Source organism: Mytilus galloprovincialis, chromosome 5 (assembly GCF_965363235.1).
Source record: "Mytilus galloprovincialis chromosome 5, xbMytGall1.hap1.1, whole genome shotgun sequence".
Taxonomy (NCBI): domain Eukaryota; kingdom Metazoa; phylum Mollusca; class Bivalvia; order Mytilida; family Mytilidae; genus Mytilus; species Mytilus galloprovincialis.
Window position 1 is genome coordinate 33,718,240 of NC_134842.1, and position 25,296 is coordinate 33,743,535.

The 25,296-nt window shown below is 30.9% G+C and overlaps 1 protein-coding gene across 2 annotated transcripts in view; it reads left to right on the forward strand.

The window, feature by feature from the left end:
- The first annotated feature begins 4,915 nt into the window (after positions 1-4,915).
- LOC143075661 (Na(+)/citrate cotransporter-like) overlaps positions 4,916-25,296 on the forward strand; it is an 87,884-nt gene continuing 67,503 nt past the window's right edge. For both annotated transcript variants that reach the window (XM_076251173.1, XM_076251174.1), the window contains exon 1: positions 4,916-5,256. In XM_076251173.1, the coding sequence (XP_076107288.1) occupies positions 5,146-5,256 (111 nt within the window). In that variant the 5' untranslated portion in view covers positions 4,916-5,145. The remainder of the gene's footprint in view (positions 5,257-25,296) is intronic.

A 25,296-nucleotide genomic window follows, 5' to 3' on the forward strand; every position in this document is an offset into this window, starting at 1 on the left:
TATAGTTTTATTACAAAAAAGTTCATCTGCATATGTTTATTTTTATCTACGATATATAATATTCACACGAGAAGATATTTTTTTAGGTTACTTTTGTTGTTTGGTTGCTGTCTAATTAACCTATTTGTATAGAATAGATGGGGCATCTCCTTTCATTCATATTTTCTAAAATATATCTTTGTTCGGTTGCATTTCATTAATTAAGTCATATAAAACATTGAGTACACCTGGAATCTCAAGTTTTTATTTTTTTTACCCATGGTCAATTGGCGTAAACAATGACATTGAAAAGAATCGGTTCTTACTGTAAGGTAATAATACAAGTATTGTGTCCGTGATATAACTAGGAATTGATGGGTAAAGAGCACAAATTAGAAAGTTGTCTTTTTAAAGTATTTTTTTCTGTCGTCAGGTAATAAACATTGAAATGTATAAGGTTAATATTATATCATGTTGTGTTAATTCATATTTAATGTTTATTTTATCTCGTGGTAATTCAAGTCGAGATTGAGTTGAATCCACTCCTTTCTGGGAAATGGTCAAGTTTTGATTTATATTGACTGTCAAAACGGATCATTGCCTGGGTAGGTTTGGTGGAAAAACAACAGAAAATTCTACCACGGATTTTGATTTATCAAGTCTTACCATTAAAGACTCCAACTCCCCATTTTGTATTCTTTTTGGTTGAGGCACTGTATTGATTTTGCTCTATTTGAAGCAAGGTGTCTTTGTCTAGATTTTTAAATCTTCTTGATGTATTTTCTGAGTCCTGTATTGGTGCAGGTTCTTGATTATGTTGTTGGGAAATCAACTGTTTCAGCAGAAGTCGTGCTAGGTACTGGTAGGGTTTGATCATTGTTGATGCTTGTAACAGCATGAAGTAGCATTTCATCAAAACCTTCAACTTCTTGGTGCATTATTTCAAATAGTTCAACAACTTCGGCATTCATTTCTTCTGGCAGTTGCAATTCGAAAGTTATTGGCAGATCTGGCAACGTAGATATGTCAAAATCCGCATCAAGTTTACAGTACAGATTTTAGCAGACGATTTTTTCAGATGAATGGAAGGTCATGTGATTTCCGTATTTTTTAACAATTAAATAAATGGTTTAAAGCTGTAATTATGAACTCTGTTTTATTAAATTTTTACTACAACTATAAAATATAAATTAATTTAAGCCCGGTTATGTTTAAACGATTGCCGTTCGCCGATTTTGAGCCGCCATATTGTTTACATTAGTTACAAAAGTAGTTCCGGCAACCCAGTCTATCGAATTGTAAACCGAGAATAGAAAGTGGAATTGACCAATCACAGTTAACTATATAGAGATATGCAAATCATATAAGAATTATATAAATATACATATTTAAAACAAATATTGAAATCATGTTATGTTCAAAGTGATTTTTCTCAGTTTTTTGGCTGTGTCGTCAAATATTTCGAACCGATGTCTAGTTCCTTCCTCGTCTGATCCATATACATGACCATTAAAATACCACGAGCTTATAATATTGTCATGTTGGTACAGTCTATTTAGGAGACCCTGGTTGAGTTTTGTAATATCATCACCAATTCTAACTTTGAGTGTTTCGTTTATACTCTTCTTTTTACGCAGAAGTGTAATTTTGGTATCCATTTCTAAGAAATTTTATGAGAATTGGTCTTTGACTCCCTTCTTTCCCTGGTATTCTATGCATTGCAACAATTTCAGACGGGTTGATATCTAATTTGACTTTGTTCTTTAGTTCGTTAAGAAGAGAATGTGGTAGGTCATTCGATTTTCTGGCAATTGGTATCTTTTCAAATTTTTCTTACTTGAGTATTGTTCATTCCAGTTACCAAGCCGAACACTTTCAGTTGCTTTCCTGCTGTTAGATGATTGACAAACAAATGTTTAGATGATGCGCCTCGTTTTCGTTTTACTGTTTGTTTTAGGTGCGTAATTATATAGCTTTGGCTGTACCAACTAGAGTCTCAATGTTGCAAAACACATTTTCTGTTCATATCTGACCTTTTTCTATTAGTAGGACTAATATGTTCTCAGTTATGAAGCCAATACACCAATCAATGTTAATGTTCTCTCTTGTGACATACCTGAAGCTATAGAAGAGTTCATTGATCATAAAAAAATGTTATAATGATGACATTGAATACTACTCAAATAATGCATTCCACATCAGATAAACTTCTTATTTTATTGAAATAATCAACAATCGTGCTGATAATGTAAAACTCATTGATACTGATATGAGAGTGCATATGTACTTTCAAGCAATCATTAGATTATATTGTGCATGTTGCACTAACAAATTACGAAAAAACGATAAGTGAATTTCGATTAAAGCATTTTCATTTAACACATTTTGGCAAACCATTCGCTACAATATACTCTACATAGGTTTCACTTGGGAATTTGTAGATAAACAAAACAAAATATTTATGAATATCAAACTTCTCCCAAAAGAGACTTGATTTATTAAACAGTTGTCTTTACAAATTGAAACCTTTGTATAGTTTTTTTTATGTTCTGATTAATATTTTAGAACGAAGGTCCATTATACATGTTATTAAAAAAATGTCCATTAAATGCTACAAAAGTTGTCTGTATTACTTTGATTGATTACTAGCCAGTGTTTTCATGTTGCTAATGGTCATCTGTTCTCATAATCCTTCTTATTAATGTGTTGTGGGTTGAGCTATAAGCAACGACCCGTGTAACCCTGACTAGAATAGAGTTTTTGCCACTGATGTTTCAATTGGCTCTTAAAACCATGGGAGTACTACTCGCCAAATAATAAATAATAATAACAAAAAAAATGTGGTGTTGCCTTTCAGACAACAATCAACCAGAGTCCAAAATGACGTGGGTGTATGTAGCTTGAATTTATTGAACAGGCTCCAACAATGATTAAACCAATACCATATAATTTGAATGATATAAATTGATATATGATATAAAAACGATTCAAACTTGAAAACCATTGAGCTAATTTATGACAGAACACTTCGAAATTGTGTCCGAATTATTATTTTCCAATACATAAATACAGGTTTCATAGATATAAATGGTTTCGTGTCATTTATTGCTAAAAATAGGCTTCGAACGTCGAATAATACAAACTTGATAATGCTATCAACTGTTCGCAAACACCGCATGATCTTGTAACGAACTTGAAAATATGTAATTGGTGTATGCGAACAAATATTTACAAACATACCAAGGTAAATTCAAAACGGGAGAAGTCCATGAATCTAAAAAAAAATTAAACGTTTGACCATATCAACCTACAGAACGTACGGAAAACAACTGTCATATGTTTTTAGAAAAAAATACAGATATTATAAAAACAAAATGTGGGTATCACTATGCTTTGATTGTTGATATTTCAGCTACGGAAACAAAACACAAAATGAACACTATTCAATAAATCCTTATTAAAAAGATGGTACATTATAAAATAATAAAACAGAAAATTAAAAACTTGGCAATAATAATAATCATACAGAAAAACGACTTCAACTCACCATTTTTTCTTAAAATGTCCTGTACCAAATCAGGAATATGGCAATTGTTTTCAAATAGTTCGTTTCAATGTATGTAGGTGTTTGTCTATGTTGCACTTAGTGTAAGGAACATTTGAATTAAACGATTATGCACGTATTTTTTTTTTAAATCATTTAGATCGTTAAGGAAAGATTGATTGATTGTTGGTGCTTTAACGCCACTTTTTAGCGCCACTTATGGGCTATTTCGTGGCGGCCAGTTTTTATAGGTGGAGGAAGTCGTAGTGCCCGGAGAAAACCACCGACCTTCGATGGGAAAACGGACTATCCTAGACAATTAAGATTGGAGTAGAGAGCACCTGCACTCGCTTGGTTCGAACTCACAACCTCAGTGTTGATTGGCTACTGACAATATTAGTAATACTACATAGACTACTTGGCCACCTAGATCCCGCGTTAAGGAAGAAACAAATGCGCTGTCATAGTGAAGTCAAAGTTGTACATGTACATAGTGTAGCAATGTTTGTTTTGCTTGTTAAACATATAATTAGCATATTTTTTTCTTGTGTTAAACACTTCGATCTGATCGATTATTTATTTATGTTATTACAGGAATTGTTTTTTTAAGATACAGTCGTTATTACATACCAATGCCAAACAGTGCCGTGTACAAAATCTTCAAATTTAACGGTCTATTACACGTCAAAAGTATGCGAAATTGTTCTTATGTGTTAATCAATATTTTTATTGTGGAAAAAGAGATTATCAGCCTTTGCACCAATCAAAAATATGAATGGACAATTGTTGCGTATGGACGACTACGTCGTCTTTCTATATTACTTGGGACAATGACTTAAATACGATATACATTGTATAAAAAGAACATATAGGTTTTCTGATTAAAATATGCAAACCTCGGCCGGATGATCATATTTCAAGCAGTTCTAAATAACAGCAAAGACCATTTGTAATACAAAACAGATCTTTTTGTATTGAATACGACATATAAGGCCTAAGGTGTAATCCAACATTTTCTTCTACATAATAAAATGGCTGTACCAAGACAGGAATATGACAGTTGTTATCCATTCGTTTGATGTCCAAGAGCTTTTGATTTTGACATTTGCTTATGGACTTTCCATTTAAAATATTTCCCGGAATTTGGTATTTTTGTTATTTTACTGCTTATATTTTAAAAAAAATATACTGTTTACTAGTATTATTTTTCATCATATGTTTTCAGTAGGACATTAAAAATATTTTCCCACTTAGCTAGTTTCCGGACTAATGAAATGTCAATTTAAAATAAGATTATGTATACAGCTTTTTATAAACACATGAACATGATGAAGTCGACACATTATAATAAAGTCTGTCATAGCCTTGCACCAATACATTTAAATATACCTATAATTATGTGTCTGCTGAAACATCCAAGCTGATTGCAGAAGAAAATAATTCGATCAATAATGTACAGTACTTTGAAATTTTCCCTGTACACAGACGTGATACACACATCATATTTATTATTTTTAGAAAATTCATGCTTAAGATTTGTGTTATTTCATGTGACCTTAACCGAGTATTGACTACTTAAACCGCATGTGCAGGAAACTTATTTTCACTTTACCTGTATTAAAATGGGGATGCCAAAACAGATTTGTAGAGGGATTACAAAATGGAAAAATTTCCTTATTGTGTTTTTAGTACCATTAATTCTTCTTCCTATTGTAACAACCATTGATACAAAAGTAAGTACGTTAGTTCGATCTTTTATCTTTATTTATTTTCTTTAAATAACTATTGAGTTTTATATATAGCATATATATTTTACTTCGCAATACATAGCAGGTAAAATTGCACGTATTGTTCAAACGAATTTAAAACTTGACATTATATCTCGTAAACATTATAAAAACATCGTCCTTGTTTTTAATGTATTGAACTTTAAGACTGTAAACATGTGCTTTCCCCGACGTACTATACAAGGAGTGGCTTTATCATCTCTGATCTAAGAATAATTCATTTTTGAAAGTGTAAATAAAAGGAATATCAGTGATAAAATTAGCAGTTGAATGTATAAAAATACTTTACACATAAATCGATTATTGATTGCAATGTTATGGCGATTCAAGGCTTTGCTTCGGTCAGACTCCTTATTATTGCTTATTGATTGTTCTCATCGTCACATGCAGGAAATTTTTAAAATGACTATCTATTGCAATCAGTACATACATGACATATCAATACTGAATTCACAAAAGACTAAATTAAAAGAATCGTCATTGATAAATCGTTATGGATGCATTGAAATTGTAGACACTTCAGTCTGATAAATAAGTCAGTATGCTGATGTATATTTTATACGTAAAAATCTATATGTTTATATATACCATGTATATCAATCAATGAACACGTAATATTGTAAACATTGTTAAAAAAGTTTTATGTATATGATATCATATTATGATAGCATAAACTCACTTTGTAGAGGAAAGTGTTTTAATTTACAAAATATGTTATCTACTACATATACTAACCACATTTTAATCTTTATCATTTGTAACTTCGATAAATAGTCACTTGAGTTAAAAAGATTAATAAGTACAGAATGTAATACGTCTTATTTTTAGATGACGAGAAAAAGGTTAAGGTGACATGTCAGGTCCCATGTTAAGAAATGGTACGAAAAGTACACATACATGTATAAGTAAAATTGGTTAAAGAGACCTGAAACGGAAAGTAGGGTGTTTGATTATCTTCTGGTTAAAAATAGACAAAAGAGGAAACTTTGGATGCTACATGATCGTAAAACTACTCCAGTTTACAAAAATACGATTAAAAAAGATTTTTCTGCTGTAATGTAAGGCATGGTTTTTTGGTAATTTAAGACTATGGTTTTTTTTTAAATTATTTCAAATATAAAGATGTATAGTGTAGTTTAAAAAAGGATTATTTTTCTATTAAGCATAGAGGTAAACGGCATATCCGATATCTTTGTTATAAGAGTGATTGATTGTTTAAGAAATGAAAAACTTTCGTACTCATTTTGTGAATTAACTCATACATAATAGTCGACGGCATCATTAAAATTAAACAGTTTATGGATATTCCAGTTTTCATGTATGTCGTGGATTCCATCATTTTTTTAGTTTGATATAAATAGACCATTGATTAATGTTTAAAAAAAAGTATCGAAAGGAAAAGATCAGATAAAGATAGAACAAAATCTAAGTTTATCGTTCACTGTGCTTCCGTATTACCTCCAAGTCTATTTACAATTGTTTTACTCGCGTAGTGGTATAAACCATATGTGGATTCTTAAAAATTCTAAAGAACTTCTGGATAATTTTAAATCTCGGTCTACATTTTTTATGTTATTTCGAATAGACAGAAAATATATTACAGTCTTTTCTTATAATTTAATTCTAAATTTCATTTTAAACCGTAGAAAACCATGAAAAAACGTTGATGACGTCACGGTCACATGACTAAATTATGTATATGGGCTGATAAAAAAATAACGTCAGCCAATCAGAAGACGTGTTACATCCAAAATTAAATTATATTAAAATACACCCATTAGATGTGCCAATACGTTTGAAAATAGAGAACGGAACTAAGAAAGAAAGGAATACATTACAGTAACAGTAACTTCTGAATTGTGTTGAGGACTTGCCACGTTGGAGTTGCGTGCAATAAATCAGAGGTATATTTTCTGAGGAAAATTTTTAAACCTTACTGAGATAATATCTTGTAAACATTATTAAAACATCGTACTTGTTTTTAATGTATTGAACTATAAGACTATAAACATGTGCTTTCCCGAAGTTCTTTACATGGGAGTGGCTTTATCACCCGTGTTCTAAGAATAATTCATTATTGAAAGTGTAAATTAAAGGAATATCACAGTGATAAGAATAAGCAGTTGAATGTATAAAAATACTTTACACACAAATAGTTTATTGATTGTGATGGCGATTCAAGGCTTTGCTTCGGTCAGACTCCTTATTATTGCTTATTGATTGTTGTCATCGTCACATGCAGGAAATCATCTATTGCAATCAGTACATACATGACATATCAATACTGAATTCACAAAAGACTAAATTAAAAGAATCGTCATTGATAAATCGTTATGGATGCATTGAAATTGTCGACACTTCAGTCTGATAAATAAGTCAGTATGCTGATGTATATTTGATACGTAAAAATATATATGTTTATATATTACGGATTACAAATGTGTCGAGGTTTGTGATTGGATAACAACACAGAGATGTCAGTATATATTCAGGAAACTGCCGGGGTATATACGACGTTTTTATCCCCAATTGGAACCTCAAAAACGTCATCATAACACCGGTTACTATGTGACGTAGTCAAAAGCTATCAGACTGTCAGAGGCTCACAGAGGGAAAATAATGACGTGCTTCAGTCAATAATACATTTTTGATACAAAATCACGCATTTTACACTTTTAATACTTAAATTTAATGTTAAAAGTGTTATTATAAAATATTACATACACGATAAAATTATGTTCACAGCAAATTAGAAAATCCTTCACGTATGCCGAACATATCAGGTTGGGTTTTTCAATATATATATGACAGTGTTGTCAACAAATACCTGCACTGGAAAATAACATTAAGTCAGGGGTAATCCGTAATATATGTGTAATTCAGGTCTCAGAAAGGGTATATACTGTGACATTCCCGGCTCAGGGCTTATATCCCCTTCGCCTTCGGCTCAGGGGATATAAACTCTAAGCCGGGAATGTCACAGTATATACCCTGTCTGAGACCTGAATAACATATAATATACCATGTATATCAATCAATGAACCTGTAATACTATGAACATTGTTAAAAACGTTTTATGCATATGATATCATATTATGATAGCATTTAATCACTTTGTGAAGGAAAGTGTGTTTTATGTATAAAATCTGACATCTACTGCATATACCAACCAATGAACCCGTAATATTGAGAAAACGTACAACAAAACGTGTATATCACATGATATCATATTATGATAGCATAAACTCACTTTGTAGAGGAAAGTGTTTTAATTTACAAAATATGTTATCTACTGCATATACCAACCACATTTTAATCTTTATCATTTGTAACTTCGATAAATAGTCACTTGAGTTAACAAGATTAATAAGTACAAAATGTAATACGTCTTATTTTTAGATGACGAGAGAAAGCTTAAGGTTACAAGTTAGGTCCCATATCAGGAATTGGTACGAAAAGTACAAATATATGTATAATTGGTTAAGGAGACCTGTAATGAAAAATAGGGTATATTTACAATACCTAACGTTTTTTATATTGTGAAAGATTTTAGATGTAAAGGTTGTATTGTGCAGTTAAATAAGGAAGTATTATGAAATTAGGCATAGAAGTACAAAAAATGCAAATAGGTTATCAATTATATGAGTTATTGATTAATTGTGCAAGATGTGAAAATTGTTCGTACTCGTCAATTCAAAAAATGTCATTTTAGAGAATTAAATCTTACACAAAAGTCCAAGGCATAATTAAAATTCAACAGTCTTCGAATGTTATACTCATTTCAGTTTTCATTCGTGTCGTGGATTCCATTTTTTACTTTTGATATACATAGTACATTGATTGATGTATAAAAAAAGTATCGAAAGGAAAAGATTAAATAAAGATGGAACAAAATCTATGTTTATCGTACACTGTGCATCCGTATTACCTTCAAATCTATCTTCATCTGTCAATAATAGTTAATCATAGATCAATTCAATCATGTCATGATGTATAGAGAAAAGCTTCAAAATTAATGTACACCCAATAGATATGCCACAACGTTTGCACATTGAGAACGGATGGGACACTTTACACTAATAATAACTTACATGCATGCAATAAATCAGAGTTGTTTGGTGTTTTTTTCGGAAGAAACAACACACGAACATGTAACTTTAGGTAACTTGTTTTTCAGAAACAAATTCTTCTGTCATTCAAAATAATTTCAATTTTATGTAGCCTGTTAGTCGAAATATCAATTCGTATATAATTTAAAACTAACATATATGAGGTATACGAACTACTAAGGTTTAAAGTTTATAGATGACATCTCTATATATACAAATGCAATTTCCTTCAATAATTCTTTAAAAGTGTTCCTTATCAGTTTATAAATATTGCATCTACCAATTGTTGCAAATATATCATTACGACTTACAATAATTATCATCTACGCTAGCCAATTGTTACTGCATCGTTACCCATAGCTAGCGAAGATGAATAATTACTAACAAATTTAAAAAATAACCTTGTAATACATTTTGTTTAAATTTTCAGTTTCTAAAGAAAGTAATAGAACCAAAGCTAAAATTGTCTTTTCTCGGACTGTTTGTTTGTTCTGGTTTTTTTTTATTGGTCGCAAACTTTTTGTACTACTGTCGTCCCATTGTTTGACTGGAGCGTACCTTGTGGAAATCGATGTCCCCGCGTAACATACTAGAAATTGGAATAGTTATAAACAATTGCACAACTCTTTCTATGGATACACTCTGCTGACAGAAATATCTGTCACAATAATAGCTATTGAATACAATTGAAAATAGATTTAAAAACATAAGTGTCTCATTTTATTATGAATCAGCTGAAATTACAAAATATGTGTTTGCAACCATATATATTCACATATACTGTTAGATCGGTCTTATATACATCATAAACTATCAGATTATAATTTACAACATCACTAAATGAAAAACCCAATTCTATTTTAAATTGTCAAAGTTATTTTATTTTTGTAACTTAGATAAACGATACGGCAAGTACTTTGGACAAACGTTTTGTCAGTTTCTCTATCTTACATTTAAAAAAAAATTACATATCGAATTCCAAACTGTGATGATACTATTATATTACATATAAAACAAAAACCTCTCGAGAAACCTCTACGTGGTTCTCCCTCAGGGTTCTCCCAGCAGAGAACAACATGTTTCAACCCGTTATTTCTTGATACACAAATGATATTTATTATATACATAGGATACTTTTTTTATAAGTTTAATCAAATGAGACCGTTGACTTGTCACGGGTTGTTTTACTAAGAGATTACATAACAAACTATAAAACTAAACGTAGATAATATTCAATTGGATTTTTGAATAAGGAATTAAATGTTTATGAGGTCTCAAACAATAGAAAATTGTAAATACCCATTTATTAATAAGTTTACAATGAATGTTTTTGTTTGTGCACATTTCCGTCAATGGGTTAAGGACCTTGAACAAACTGTGTGTACCTACATGTATGTTACGCTTAATATCTAATAGGATTTTGCATAAATATTTTTTTTTAGGCCACACCAAATTAATTAATAGTTCTTTGAGATTTTACCCCAAAAAAATGGGGCGAGCGAGCGAAATTTAAATTTATATTTTTAAATTCTTCGCCTCAAATTTTGAAGAAATATGGAGCGAGCGATATTTTTTTTCTCTCAATTTTTATATCTTTTACCTAAAAGAAGCAACTGAATTTTCAACTCACTTAATTGAAAGGGGACATAATTTGATATAATTAAATTATCTCCCTTTTTATATGTATTTCAACTTTCTGCATTCTTTTTCATTTTGTTTTGTTGTTTGTATAATTAACACTGCACAAATATACACTTTTGAACATATTTTTTTATGCATGAACTTTATATGGATATCTGCTTTTAATATGCACTGCTTTCATCTGTAGTATATGCACCGTCTGGTCCTTAGACACCCTCTGTAGTATGCTAGCTAGCTTCTTGTAACATAACTGCATGGTGTGTGTTTTGTGTTTATGCATATGGATCACTAACCAGTCAATCCAAGCACAGTGGAAACTGGGGGTTCTAGCTAGTGCTACTTTACAATTAAATATCAGATCAATGTCTGAGGCCCAATCAATGATATCAGAGTAAAGTCTTTGTGGCCCAGTGAGCTGTTTCCCAGACAAGGGGACAGGTTTATCAGGCATGTGTACATGTAACTCATTTTGTGAGCTCATGAGTACCGAAAATGCATTAATTCCACTTGGTTTTGAATTTGATGCATCTTTAGTAGCAGTAGATCCATCATCAATTGTGAACTGCACATATTTAAAGTTTAGGTCATTACATATTGACCATACCATATTTTCGTCAGATATTTCGATACTAGAATCATCGAAACTGTTCGACTTACTTATTTGTATGGTTTTAATATTAATAATCTCACTTTGTGCATCGCTACATCGTTCAATGGCTTCTTGATATAGTTCCCTGAATGTCCGACATTTTGTTTGTGTTGCCGTATTTTTTAATATGTATGCCTTGTTGTTATTTTTGTCTGAATGTTTCACCACAGAAACAATCAGCACGTTTTCCATCTTTGCAACTTTTTTGATCAGAATCAAAAATATGCTTGACAAATGACAAACACTGCATATTTTCAAACGCTTAATTGATAAAGATTTTTTTTTAATACCGGAATCGAGTTCGTCGAAAATGCGGATTTATTTTCGACGTGCGGGAATTTTATTTTTATTTTTATTTTTTGGTTTTGGCAGGTGAGGTGCGGGAAATTTATTTTTATTTTTTTATTTTAATTTCGGCAATTTAGGTGCGGGTTTTCCAAAGAACTACTAATTAATTTGGTGTGGCCTTATATAGAAATAAAAAAAAATAAAAAAAAATTGAATACGGACACATTTGAAGTTTTAGAAGTTCATAAATTCTGAGAATTAACAAAAAAGTTACGTTTAACAGTCTAACGGTCTATACAAATATTGGACAGTAACCCGAAGACAAATGTATCAAACAGTTATCTAGAGGGCAACATACAGGCTTCCTCAAAAGACATGACTCATTGTGTCTATACGATATTTGAAACTAAATCATCTCTCGAGTCTGTCGAAACTGTAACTAAATTAAACACAATAACGGGAAACATTTTGATACACGAGAACTGTTTTACTAGTGACTTTAAAAAGTAATATGAAAATGTGGCAGGTGTTTAAACTAGTTTTTTGAAATCTCAATTTTCCACCTTTTCAAATCAATAAGGTTGCTCGAGATTTAAATTGTGGATTTATGTTTAACGATGATTCATGGTTGAAATTATTTGTTTGTAAAATGTGAATAGTCTCACTTTATAATAAGATATGACTCATTGTAAAGACTAATAATGTGAACGTGCAAAGTGCACGTAATACATGTGTGGCTCTTACATGATGTCCGGTACTTATGTAACAATATACACTACACGAAATCCCGGATTTATAGAGGTATGCAAATGTTATGTAAATGTATTCAGAGACCGACATTTACATATATTTACAAACCGCTGCATTTAGTTTATCTTGTCTTTACATGTTGTAAATATTAATATTTCTAGTGCCATACCCTCCTATGGGCGGTTATGAGAGACCGCGGTTTATAAAATATCTTAACACCTAATCAAACCATTTTGCAGTTAAGAATTTATATATATTTATGACCGTCGCAAAACATTTGCAAACTTATGTATTTGTATACCTCTGCAAATGGAAATCTTTGTCATGTATTTTTCTATGATGTAAATTTATCCGCAAATGTGTTTCTTTGTCTAGGTAGCAAAGCATCATCATTCAAATGATTTTATATGGGTTATAAAGTGTAAGGTGTATCTACATTTTCCTGGTATGTAAACCAATTCAAAACGAGAACTTTATAGAGGGATGTAAAGCATCATTTCCTTTAATCTACACAGACCAGTCAAATGTATTGTAAAGGAATAATTTTGTTAGTCTTTATTGTCGGCTGAAATGTATGTCAAATCAGAACTTATCAAAAGCCTTTGAACATATTCCGAAATGTATGGTAAATACATAGATTTGCAGACAATTTGTTTAACTGAGAAATGTAGTCAAATGATAATATCAATGACATGTGTAAATATATTGGGCATATGTAACTTTAAATACATATGCAAAGAAATGATAAAGAAAGATATTTCAGACAGCTAGAAATGTATGTGTAAATATATTGGGCATATGTAACTTTGAATACATATGCAAAGAAATGATAAAGAAAGATATTTCAGACAGCTAGAAATGTATGTGTAAATATATTGGGCATATGTAACTTTGAATACATATGCAAAGAAATGATAAAGAAAGATATTTCAGACAGCTAGAAATGTATGGTAAATAGATATATTTGCTTTTAATTTGCTACTATATTTGAAAGGTGCAGATTATATTTACAAATATTTCCATAGCATTAGTGGTCAAGCTATGATATGACAAATATAGCTGCTTTGGGATTGGTTTTGGCATATTGGTAATATCATTTATTATACATGTATTTTAATAATTTCTCGAGCTCTGTTTGGTGTACTGCGTAAATTACTTTATCCATCAAAATCTTGTTTCTCGGTAAGTTATGATGGTTCATTCGCATAAAACGATCGTTTCCTTCGAGTATCGCTTTGAAACTTATGGAATTGCACGAGTCATAATTCACTCTGTTTATAAAACATATAATTTTATTTAAAGAGACATATACTACAATATGTATTATATATGTTACTGCAGAGACATATATACTATATATATATAAGTACGTCTGAAATTGCGAAAGCAAATTTACAGATCTAACATTGTTGGGTTGATGTTTAAGACGAGTTGTACTATATATATACATTGTATATATATTATGTCTCTGGTTACTGATAGTTATAATACATATATATATATACAAATTAAGCCTGAACAATATTAGATATGCGGCCTCATTTTAAATTTAAATCGGTACCATTCGGAAGGTTATCGATCGATTTATCAAGTTTTTATAAAAAGTCCAAGTTTCTGAAATATAGATATTCCTTCATCGGTAGAATAGTTGTCACATAATATTTGACACAAAACACATCTTGAGAGAATGTTTTTTTAAGAATCGGCTAGTTTGCACACATACTTAAACGTTAAATCTATTGACGAATATTTCAGTTTTGTAATATTTGTTTTCCTTATCCGTTAAGTCCAGTCACGAGATGTTGAACTCCGTGTGCTTTATGAAGCTCTCTCTGCAAAAACTTTCTTGTGTGTGAGAATGAAAGTTAAACACTACAAACAAAGAACCAGTGAGTCACGTGTCATAATTGACACACAATTTACCAATGAAATCAAACAAAATTGATAGATAATATTATTCCATCGACGAGATGTCGCCCTTCCTCCGATCAACGGGGTTTATCAGCAGTTAAATGTGACAATTATCACCTTTCACAGAAAGATCTGGTCCGAAAAGATCAATAGAAGACCACCGCTAGTATCAATATCCATCAATATAAGGCACAAACAATTATCATTTCTTTATGATTAATACCATCATACATTGTCTTAAAACAATGCTCCCGTTGTCATTTGATTGTGTTGTTTTTAAATACGCAAAACTAAAATAAGTTATCGAACTATCAGTCATTCGATATCTCATTTATCGCCTATTTCATCCTAAAATGTCACAGCTTCCATATGTACTTTGACAGGAATCGTATTTTTTCTGTCATGATCAAATAAGTTTTAATTTTTTAAATTTTTTATTTTTTCTGCAATAATTACATTTAACATACTTTGCACACTTTTTAATTGAAATAATATTGAAACAAGAATCGATGTCACAAAGTCATTTTGTTTTAACATAATTCAAGAAGATTTGTAAACGACAAATACATATTACAATTACTCTTCAATCTTTTGAATCTCTCTCTGGCAAATTTCAAACAAAAGAAAAGTATATAAAACATCTTTTAGGCTTGGATCAGCATCTCAAAAACCTACAGGTTTACACAACACAAACTATACACACAACACAAAAAACAAATGACAGTCACAATACAAGTACATGTAACTTACTCAAACAGAAGGTACAAAAACCTATCTTACAAAAAAACCATGGAAAACATATCTGTAAAAGATATAAGGCAATTGTACCCTGTACAACAAGACGAAGTCTAGACTTATAGTTTTAGCGGAAATCTATATGATTCGTGTTTGAACAAAGCAATATCTTGCACTTCTTTCTTGGACATCTTTTACGCAAAGTCTTAACATAACTACATGTGTCATTTGTCCTTTAACAGTGGAGTCGGAAACATATATCATTGTACTTGCTTTCCATACAGGCGGGAAAAAAGGAAAGAGGGGCAAAATACATAAACTATCGTTATAGTTAAATCGCATTGATAAATGTTTAAAACGCTAAATAAGTTGATATATTAAAGAATATTTTCCAATAAAAAGATAAAACAAAAAAAGTGACAAGCCTCTGTGTCTATGAATATATCAGGGCACATTTCTGATTTTACAATCTTTAACTTGTATCATGCATGCTTTGGTACCTGGCGGATAAAAGTATTCATCCCATTGGCTATCATACAACATCTTTTTTTTACATACAAATCCTCCGTTCACGATGTTGTAATACCTATGCAGGTTGAACTTCAATTTAGAGGTTTATCTATAAAAGTTTTAGTTCTTTGGGTACCAAACGTGACCTTTAGAATTTAATTACTATAAATTTTAATTAGTTAATTATGCAAGTTGCAAATCTGGCAGAATCTATCATAAATTAAAAGTCATTGTAAGGAATGCTACCAAAATATAGTGTGTTCAAATGTAAAAAGAAATGTTAAAGTGAACTGCTTTTACGGAAGCGTATTAGCGCCACACATTTTTTTTTTATTTTTCTTCCTATGTTTGCGTTATAACGCAAACCTTTGCGTTACGTTATAACGCAAACCTTTTCGATATAACGCAAACCTGCGTTATAACGCAAACCTTTTGCGTTATAACGCAAACCTTTGCGTTATAACGCAAACCTTTGCGTTATAACTCAAACATTTGTTTTATCTTATTTCTTATTTAAGATTCAAAGGAAACAGTAGTTATTAATGGAGGAGGCTGTATATAATAAAATTTATCACCTTTGTAGTAATTGCAAAGTAAACTGCTGGAATAATTAAATCAATTCAATGACTAATAATGAGCAGAATAATATAAGAAGATGTGGTATGAGTGCCAATGAGAAAACTCTCCATCTAAGTCACTATTCGTAAAAGTAAACCATCATAGGCCGAATTACGGTCTTCAACACGGAGCATTGGCTCACACTAAACAACAAACTATAAAGGTCCCCAAAAAAGATATCCAAGTTATATTACAAAGAAAATTGAGTAAATTGAGGTTATACCTAAGAAAAAAATCAACCCTGCTAATTTAGCTATAACCAAAGCTTCCAAAGTAAGCTCCGTTTGAGAACTGTGTAAAGTAGGTTACATTCAAACAAGCTAACCTTTGGCAATTAATGTATAGAATGAAGATGTTTTATTAATAAAATTATGTTCTCTCTTTTCAAATTGCTACCCAAGCATCTTAAAAATACTTCATTATATTGAAATGAAAATTCAATGACTTTCTATCAAAGAATCTTGATCATATTCTGAGATTTAAAAATAATGTTTCCTTATTAATAATTCATTTTAAAGCAGAAAGATCATTTTGTCTATTTGACTTGGAGGTTTCACAATTGTATGACATTATTTTTGATCTTTCAATTTTAATATGACTATATACTAAACTATATCTATTTTCTTGTTAAATTATATACTTTTCTGATGCACAAATCAGTCTTAATTTATGTATAATTGCACTTCAATTATTCCATTATTCCTATGCATATTTATTATAATGATTTGGCCTTGTATGTATGTTTCTTTTTTGATCTACTAGTAAATCACATCCGAAATGAATGACAGACGGACATATATACAAAACTTAATGAATAATTGAAATAAAGATATTTGCGTTATAACGCAAAGGTTTGCGTTAAACGCAAAAGGTTTGCGTTATAACGCAAAGGTTTATGTTATAGCGCAAAGGTTTGCGTTATATTGCAAAGGTTTGCGTTAAAGGCAAAGGTTTGCGTTATATCACAAAGGTTTGCGTTATAACGCAAACATAGGAAGAAAAATAAAAAAAAAATGTGTGGCGCTAATACGCTTCCGTAGCTTTTGGCAAGAGACACACACTCATTTCACGATTGTATCTATACTTATAATCAATGCACATAAGTTATGGACTAGTACTGCACCCGTGTTAACTAGCATTGGGGATCGCATGTCATTGTCCAGATACATTTGTACTAGCAATAGTGTTTTTTTATTGTATTTTTTTGTGTGTGTGTTTTTTGTTTTTTGTTTTTTCTTTGAGGGGTGGGGGGGGGGGGGGGGGGGGGCTGAAGAACTATTTAAGTTTGGTGAACCTATGGTCTAGTTTGTTAGGACAACAGTTGTGCGCTCGAAAAGAAAATGCAGTTGCTATTTTCATCAACTAAGATAAATATTGGGATGCCCCTGACCACTATTACGATTTTTCAGTAAAAAAAAGAATGTTGACACACATCATATGCTATGAGAATTCAAAGACGATTCAAGTAGATCAAATAAAAATTTACCGAGCGTTCCGAGAAGGATAAAGAGTATTCTAAGGGTTGCAAGCACAACATGAGTTTAAGGGCTGTCAATCCTTCTAAGATTGCTACTAGATACACTCTTAGCGGATAAGAATAATCTTAGCACTAAGATTGTGCCAAAACTATTTTATGACAGACTGAATACTTCGTTTTTATCAACCAAGTTTCATTAACCATTTACACAAAAAAAAATAAGTTTGAATGTTAACAACACAAAGACAAAAGTACAGCAATAAAAAATGCTACCCAAGACGGCAGAGTAGAGAGGAGACATGCAACAACGCCAGCAGATGAATACCATGAACGAAAAAGTAAAAAAAAACTAAGCCTAGAACTTAATTGTTGTTAAATGAAAGTCATAAAATGAACTATCCAAATATAAATCTTGTTTATTGTAAATAATGATAATCAAACTTAATATGAACGTAACTTTTATTGTAAATCGTGTCTCTTTTGTCATGTAATTTAAATTAATGAGAGAAAATAATATATTCCAAATCTATTTGTTCCTATGAATTACGGCGCTTCTTTCTATTAAGAGTCATAGGATAAAAGAGGGTCTAGAAAAGGAGGGAGGTGGGTGTTCTTTAATTTTTAATATTATTTATGCTATGCATGTTTTCTTTATTCTATACAAATTTTGCACGTTATTCTCTATTCTTTATATTCTAGAAGCCCACTATTCTTTATTCTTAACTTGTTAGCCTATCTTTTTCTTTTCTATTTATTTTTTTCATTTTCAATGCAGTCTCGTGTTCCCCTGCAAGTGGTCAATTTTTCTTTGTATTCCACAGCTGTGTACTAATATCAAGATAACACGATACTGAATGGCATATCTCCCGATTTCTATTTTTTTTTTACATACACTGGCTTTTACTTTGAATCGAGTTACATCGGAATGAAACAGATATTTTGTCTAGTGTTGTAGACTACATGCATATAAAGCAATCTATGGAATTGCGAAAATAAGCTCCACGTTGGTCAATTATATACTTATAATATAGAATAGAATAGGATAGAATAGAATAGAATATTTTATTAACCAAATAAGGGAGGGTATATAGCATACAGACAATATTATTATAAACAATAACATATGCAATACACAGACAATACAAGATATATAACAAGTGTTAACAAAATAATAAAATAAAAGTAGCAATGTATTATTATTCAATGAATACTTTGTTGACATCAGTGACTCAAGTGCACCCGGTAAGTGCATTTTCACTTTGAAAAGACCAACAAGAGGCATTAGTAGTTTGTGGGGAGTAAATATATAAAAAAAAAAAAACCAATTTAAGCACTCGCACATTTGACCATGAGGTATACTGCAAATAACAAGTGTTATTGTATAGCAATATAATATTTCCCACAGAACGTAACCAAAAGTTAGCGTGCAATAAATTCTAATATTGCACTAGTTCAATAAATTTTCAAAATTCATGACGTCATCAACGTTTAAATCTTAGTTTAAGCCAATTTTTACTGTCAAATATTATATTGCTATACAATAAAAGGGTTATTGCATGAATATTGGGGAATATTGTCCCTCGTAGAACATATATTGCACTCTCAAGCTCGTGCAATATAAAATTCTACTCGGGACAATATTCCCCAATATTCATGCAATAACCCTATATTATTTAATAAAGGATATTTAGTATGACTTATCTGCAGAAAGCTCCAAGAGTCGGTGCTTAAAGGGAAGTCCCTACTTGTACTTAATGCAGATGAGTCAAACTCCTAAATTATTTTAAAAATATTTTAAAAATTATTTTTAGAATTATAGATTCTGGGTCCAGCCAGCAAGGATCATCAAGGAACGGTGCCAGAGAATTTGAAATTCTTCTTATGATCTGTGCAGGCTTAACAGGGTATCCAAATTCATATTAAAGAGTTATATTGAAATTAGTTATTGTAGATTATGTTGTCCTTCAATTCTTAATAGTATCTTCTATATATTTATAAAATGCAAATAGTACATTGGGATCCTCATTATTCATTATCCAAATTAATTTGTGATTAATATTTAAATTTTGAAAGTTTGGACATGATTTTAATATATTTTGCATCAATTCCTCTCTTTTTAATAAATGCGTGTCACATTTAAATAAAAATGAACTTCACCCTCAACCTCACCTGATGTGCATCTGAGACAAATTCGGTTTTGTCGAAGAGTACCCTGGTATCTACCAGATTCAATTTGCAATTTGTGAGCAGATATTCTTAATCTAGTTATACATTTCCTTTGCTCAAAATGTCGCATTATTGACAAATAATTTACATAAGTTCGTAGTTTACCATGTTTTTTTCACAATGCAGTATAGTATCCCTTAACAATCTGACCACAGTGTAGTTTAAATGTTGAATATTTTTCCGGAAGATGCTTTTCTATGCCTGACATTTTTTCCCTTCAAATATTAATTGATCCATACCAAGAGTTTTTTTTTATATTTTTCAATAGATGGCTTTGTTCTTTTATACGGAGAAAGACTAATAATATCCAGGATTGTATACTGAATCCATGCATCTAAGATGCATGCTTTTTGTATTAGTTGTTATTAGCTTTCAACTAATTGTCAGTAACTGCGAATAGTCTAAGATCTGTACTTAAAGTCTTTTGGTTGTTCGGATGTATAAGTACCCTTCCATGTCCACTCTGTTTTTCTGAGATGTATTCAATTTGTATTCATCTGATGAGATAAGTGAACACAACAGGGATCCAGTTTATGCCCAAGGTTAAGGGAGGATTGGCTCCTTTAAACGAGTTTTAACCTCGCCACATTGTGTATGTTCCTGTCCCGAGTCAAGTAGCCTGTAATTCAGTTTGTTGTTATGTAACATATTTGTTTTTCGTTCATTATTTCGGACATAAATTAGTTCGTAAGTTTTCTCGTTTGAATTGTTTTACATAAATATTATGTCATTTCGGGGCCTTTTATAGCTGACTTTATGCGATACGGGCTTTGCTCATTGATGAAGGCAGGTCAGTGACCTATTGATGTAAATTTCATTGTCATTTGGTCTCTTGTGGAGAGTTGGCGATCAAACCACATCCCCTTATTCATATATATATATATATATATAGAAACACACATGTCATCGTCCTTGGTTTTTTTTATATACATTGCTTCAAAGTTGACCGATACGCTTAGAATTTGGCAGAAAACGTGTGACTTTATACAAATATAGCCTTGGTATGAGGTCGATACAAGAATATATTGACCTAGAAAGAAGTATATTGACTGAGGACGAAGTCCGAGGTCGATATACTTCTTTGGGTCAATATATACTGTATTGACCTCATACAAAGGCTATATTTGTTATATTATTAATTTCCGACCATGTTTGTATCAAAATCGTCATTTAGGTTTGTTGGATCTTTATAGATATTACATTGTCTCCTTGACAATAACAACATATTAGTTGTTATTTCATTTACTTTTTTTTGACATCTTATGTATTTGAAGATTTTTTTTCGTCAAATAATCGATCACAGATATCATTTGTTTCAAAAGGTTAAACAATATCCTGAAATTCATTACATGACGTCACAAAGTATATCGGTTTTTAGATATTCTAAAAATAACCGTGCAATATGCTTTTTGCCGGTCAATATGCTTTTTGCTATCCGCCGTTTTCTCTCTACCTTGGAAAATATAGTTTAACATGCGAATCAAATTTGATAAAATATACGAATTAATAATATTACGGAATAACGTAATTTGGTAAACATTGATGTTGAGGTACAATTTGAATTGATTGATAGATGGTTGCTCAAAGTCCGGTGGCAAATATTTCATGCATTTACAGGACGATACAGTGCAATTTGAGTTGTTGTGTCTGACAAACACATTTTGTGCAGCAGTCAAGAAAGGTTAAACATTCTGTTAGTTGTGATAATTAAAAAGAAAATCAACACCCTGATACAATACAAAATACAGGATACTCTGTTTGATGTAAACGTGTGGGTTTGTGCGTAGTTACTCGGATCCAGCCATTTAAAAAAAGGGGGGTCCCAACCCAGAGTAAAAAAGGGGGGGGGGTCCAACTATATGCTCCCATTCAAATGCATTGATCGGCAAAAAAAAAAAAAAACCGGAACACCCCAGTCCCGTTATTGATTTATTGTTGTACTGCTGACGAGCGGGCGGGCTGATCCAATCGTTTCCGTTCGGTAATCTACGAACCTTTCATCCAAAGGTTTTCAAATTTTAATATGTTGTTACTTATGACAAAATGGAGGTGGATTTCGATATTGGCGATTAACATTTACATCATTCAGCAACAACATTATATAAGTTTGAAATATTAAATGTCAATCTTGATAAGAAAATGTTTTAAAAATTTGGAGCCTTCGATTGGAACAAATACATGTACTGCATGGGAATATTTCTTGAGATCATTATATCTTTAAATAGGATAAAGTCAAGATTGGAAAACAAAAAGGACAAAGATTTTCTATATCTATTCTGAATTGAATAAATATTTTCATATATAACTGTATAATCAGATTAATATAATAGAAGGAAGTTTATGGAAATTGATGTATTTTTTCCATTAATGTTGGTCATGTTTGTTCTTGTTGAAACACGAAATACAGAGATAAAATTCAATTTAAAGGTTTAATTATTTGCTTTGCATCGAATTTATTAAATCTGCTATATATGAGAAGCGGAGAAACGAGAATGCTTGTTTTTATATACAAAAGATAATTGTTTTAAAATACTTTTTTTTGTAATTTAAACATATTTCTATATAATAAGCTTGTAAACGTGTACATTCTACTTTTAAATATGAAATGGTGTTTATCCTCAACATAATTCAGTTACAAATTATGCTACTGTTCTAATTTCTTCTTTAATTTTTTAGCACGTAAACTTTTAAATTATTTGCCTTTTTCAAAGTATTAACACATTTTCATGAATACAAACTGCATGTTTAATTATAAAAAAAATAATCCCTATGTCTTTATCTGCCATATTCTTGGCTTGCGTATAATTGGCATGATTTGTACATGTTTATATTATTAATCTCTTCAGAACGTCTGGATTTTATTATACCCAATTAGCGTTATTAGATCAAATTTGGTAATTAACACATACGGTTTTCCTTTTAAAGAACCCTGTAGTGCTAAAAGATGAACCATTTCACAGTCTGGAAAATCCATTCATTTACATACAAGTGACATATTTACCACCTATTGAGGGATACTTGATTAATGCTCTTTCTTTATTGTATTATTAGGCATTTTCAATTGTTATCATAACCATTCTGATAAAATACTTGTACATGTATGTGCATACTCGTGTATTTTCAAATTATACGATCATGCAAAACATTGAAAACACACGCCTTGGCTTAAGTTATATTGAAGAAAAAAAATTCAATTATTCTCTTGATTAAAATGAGAAAAGATCACAAATAAGCAGAAACTAAACTAACTTTTTCCACACCAATATTGGTACTTTACCTTGGGGCGAGTTCGGATGGGACTCGAGATCGATCTCGAGTTACCCGGGTTCCATGTGAACCACAAGGGTATGTGCTAAAAATAGTAACAATGACGCAATTGAACTATTGAACTCGCTGCTCTTCTAAACCTAGGGTTGAGAAAACGTACCGCTTTTATCGATTTGATCATTATTTATTCTGGTTTAGAGTTTATTCTAATAATTATAATGTCATTGAATTACGTCGTCTTTTTTTCATTTTTGAAGTACAAAAAGTAATAAAGTAATGCTGCTTACAATTTAGTGCAGTGTTTTTATATTAGTGCAGTTCTCTCTACACCTAAGATTCGTGTAGCATTTGCAGTTGGACGTTTACACAAATCAATCCATCAACCCATTCATTATGTGTCTTTAAATTATAAAAAAGTATCAATTTACTATTACAATTCGTCGTATAAGTTAAAGTTTCCGTTCTGATACAAACAAGCATATCGAATTGTAAACCCTGCTGTAAGGAAAGATTAATACATTTTACAGCATTTGTGGTTTTTTTTTATACCAGCAAGATCTTAAAAAATCCTCACTCAAGTTTTAAATAGTTTCCTTGGTTTTGGATAAAAGCTTTGAAGATTTTTTTAACCATTCAAATAGAAAAAAATATCATCGGTCCGACATTTAAAAAGCAACCTGTCATTTTTAATATCATAACTTCAAAAAGTTCTGGTTTGGATTCGGGAAGAACAATATCTACTTATAATAATCAATTCAAATATTTTCACGGTCTCTGAAACCATCAATACGTAAAATTTCTTATAATATATAAGACACTTTCTAATTTTTTGGGAGTTGATAAAATACATTTCTTTATACATATATGAACGATATCAACAAACGTTTGCAAATATTACACAAACATTTGACAGCATTTACATTGGTTGTAAATGTTTTATAAACCGCGGTCTCTCAAAACTTTGCATACGTCTGTAAAGATATGTTGCAAATATCAATATTTATCAAAATAACTATAATACTGGAAAGTATTAGTAAATAAAATACATTTCTTTACATACATGAACGATATCGACAAACGTTGGCAAATATTACACAAACATTTGACAGCATTTACATTGGTTGTAAATGTTTTATAAACCGTGGTCTCTCAAAACTTTGCATACGTCTGTAAAGATGTGTTGCAAATATCAATATTTATCAAAATAACTACAATACTGGAAAGTATTAGTAAATAAAATACATTTCTTTACATACGTGAACGATATCGACAAACGTTTGCAAATATTACACAAACATTTGACAGCATTTACATTGGTTGTAAATGTTTTATAAACCGCGGTCTCTCAAAACTTTGCGTACGTCTGTAAAGATATGTTGCAAATATCAATATTTATCAAAATAGCTATAATACTGTAAAGTATTAGTAAATAAAATACATTTCTTAACATACATGAACGATATCGACAAACGTTTGCAAATATAACACAAACATTTGTCAGCATTTACATTGGTCGTAAATGTTTTTTAAACCGCGGTCTCTCAAAACTGCCCACACCTCTGTAAATCAGTTATGCAAATTTTAAACTTTGCATATATCTCCTATCTTGGAAAGTGCATGCAAATCTATGGCATTTCTTTACATATCTTTGGAGAATGTCTAAAGCTATGGAAATAAAATAATTATCTTTAGCATATCTTTGACGACCTCCTAAATAATGTCAAAGCAATAATTCATTTACATATACATTAGCAGGTCCGCAAATATATCTTGCAGAAAAGTAGTTACATTTGTCAAACATTTAC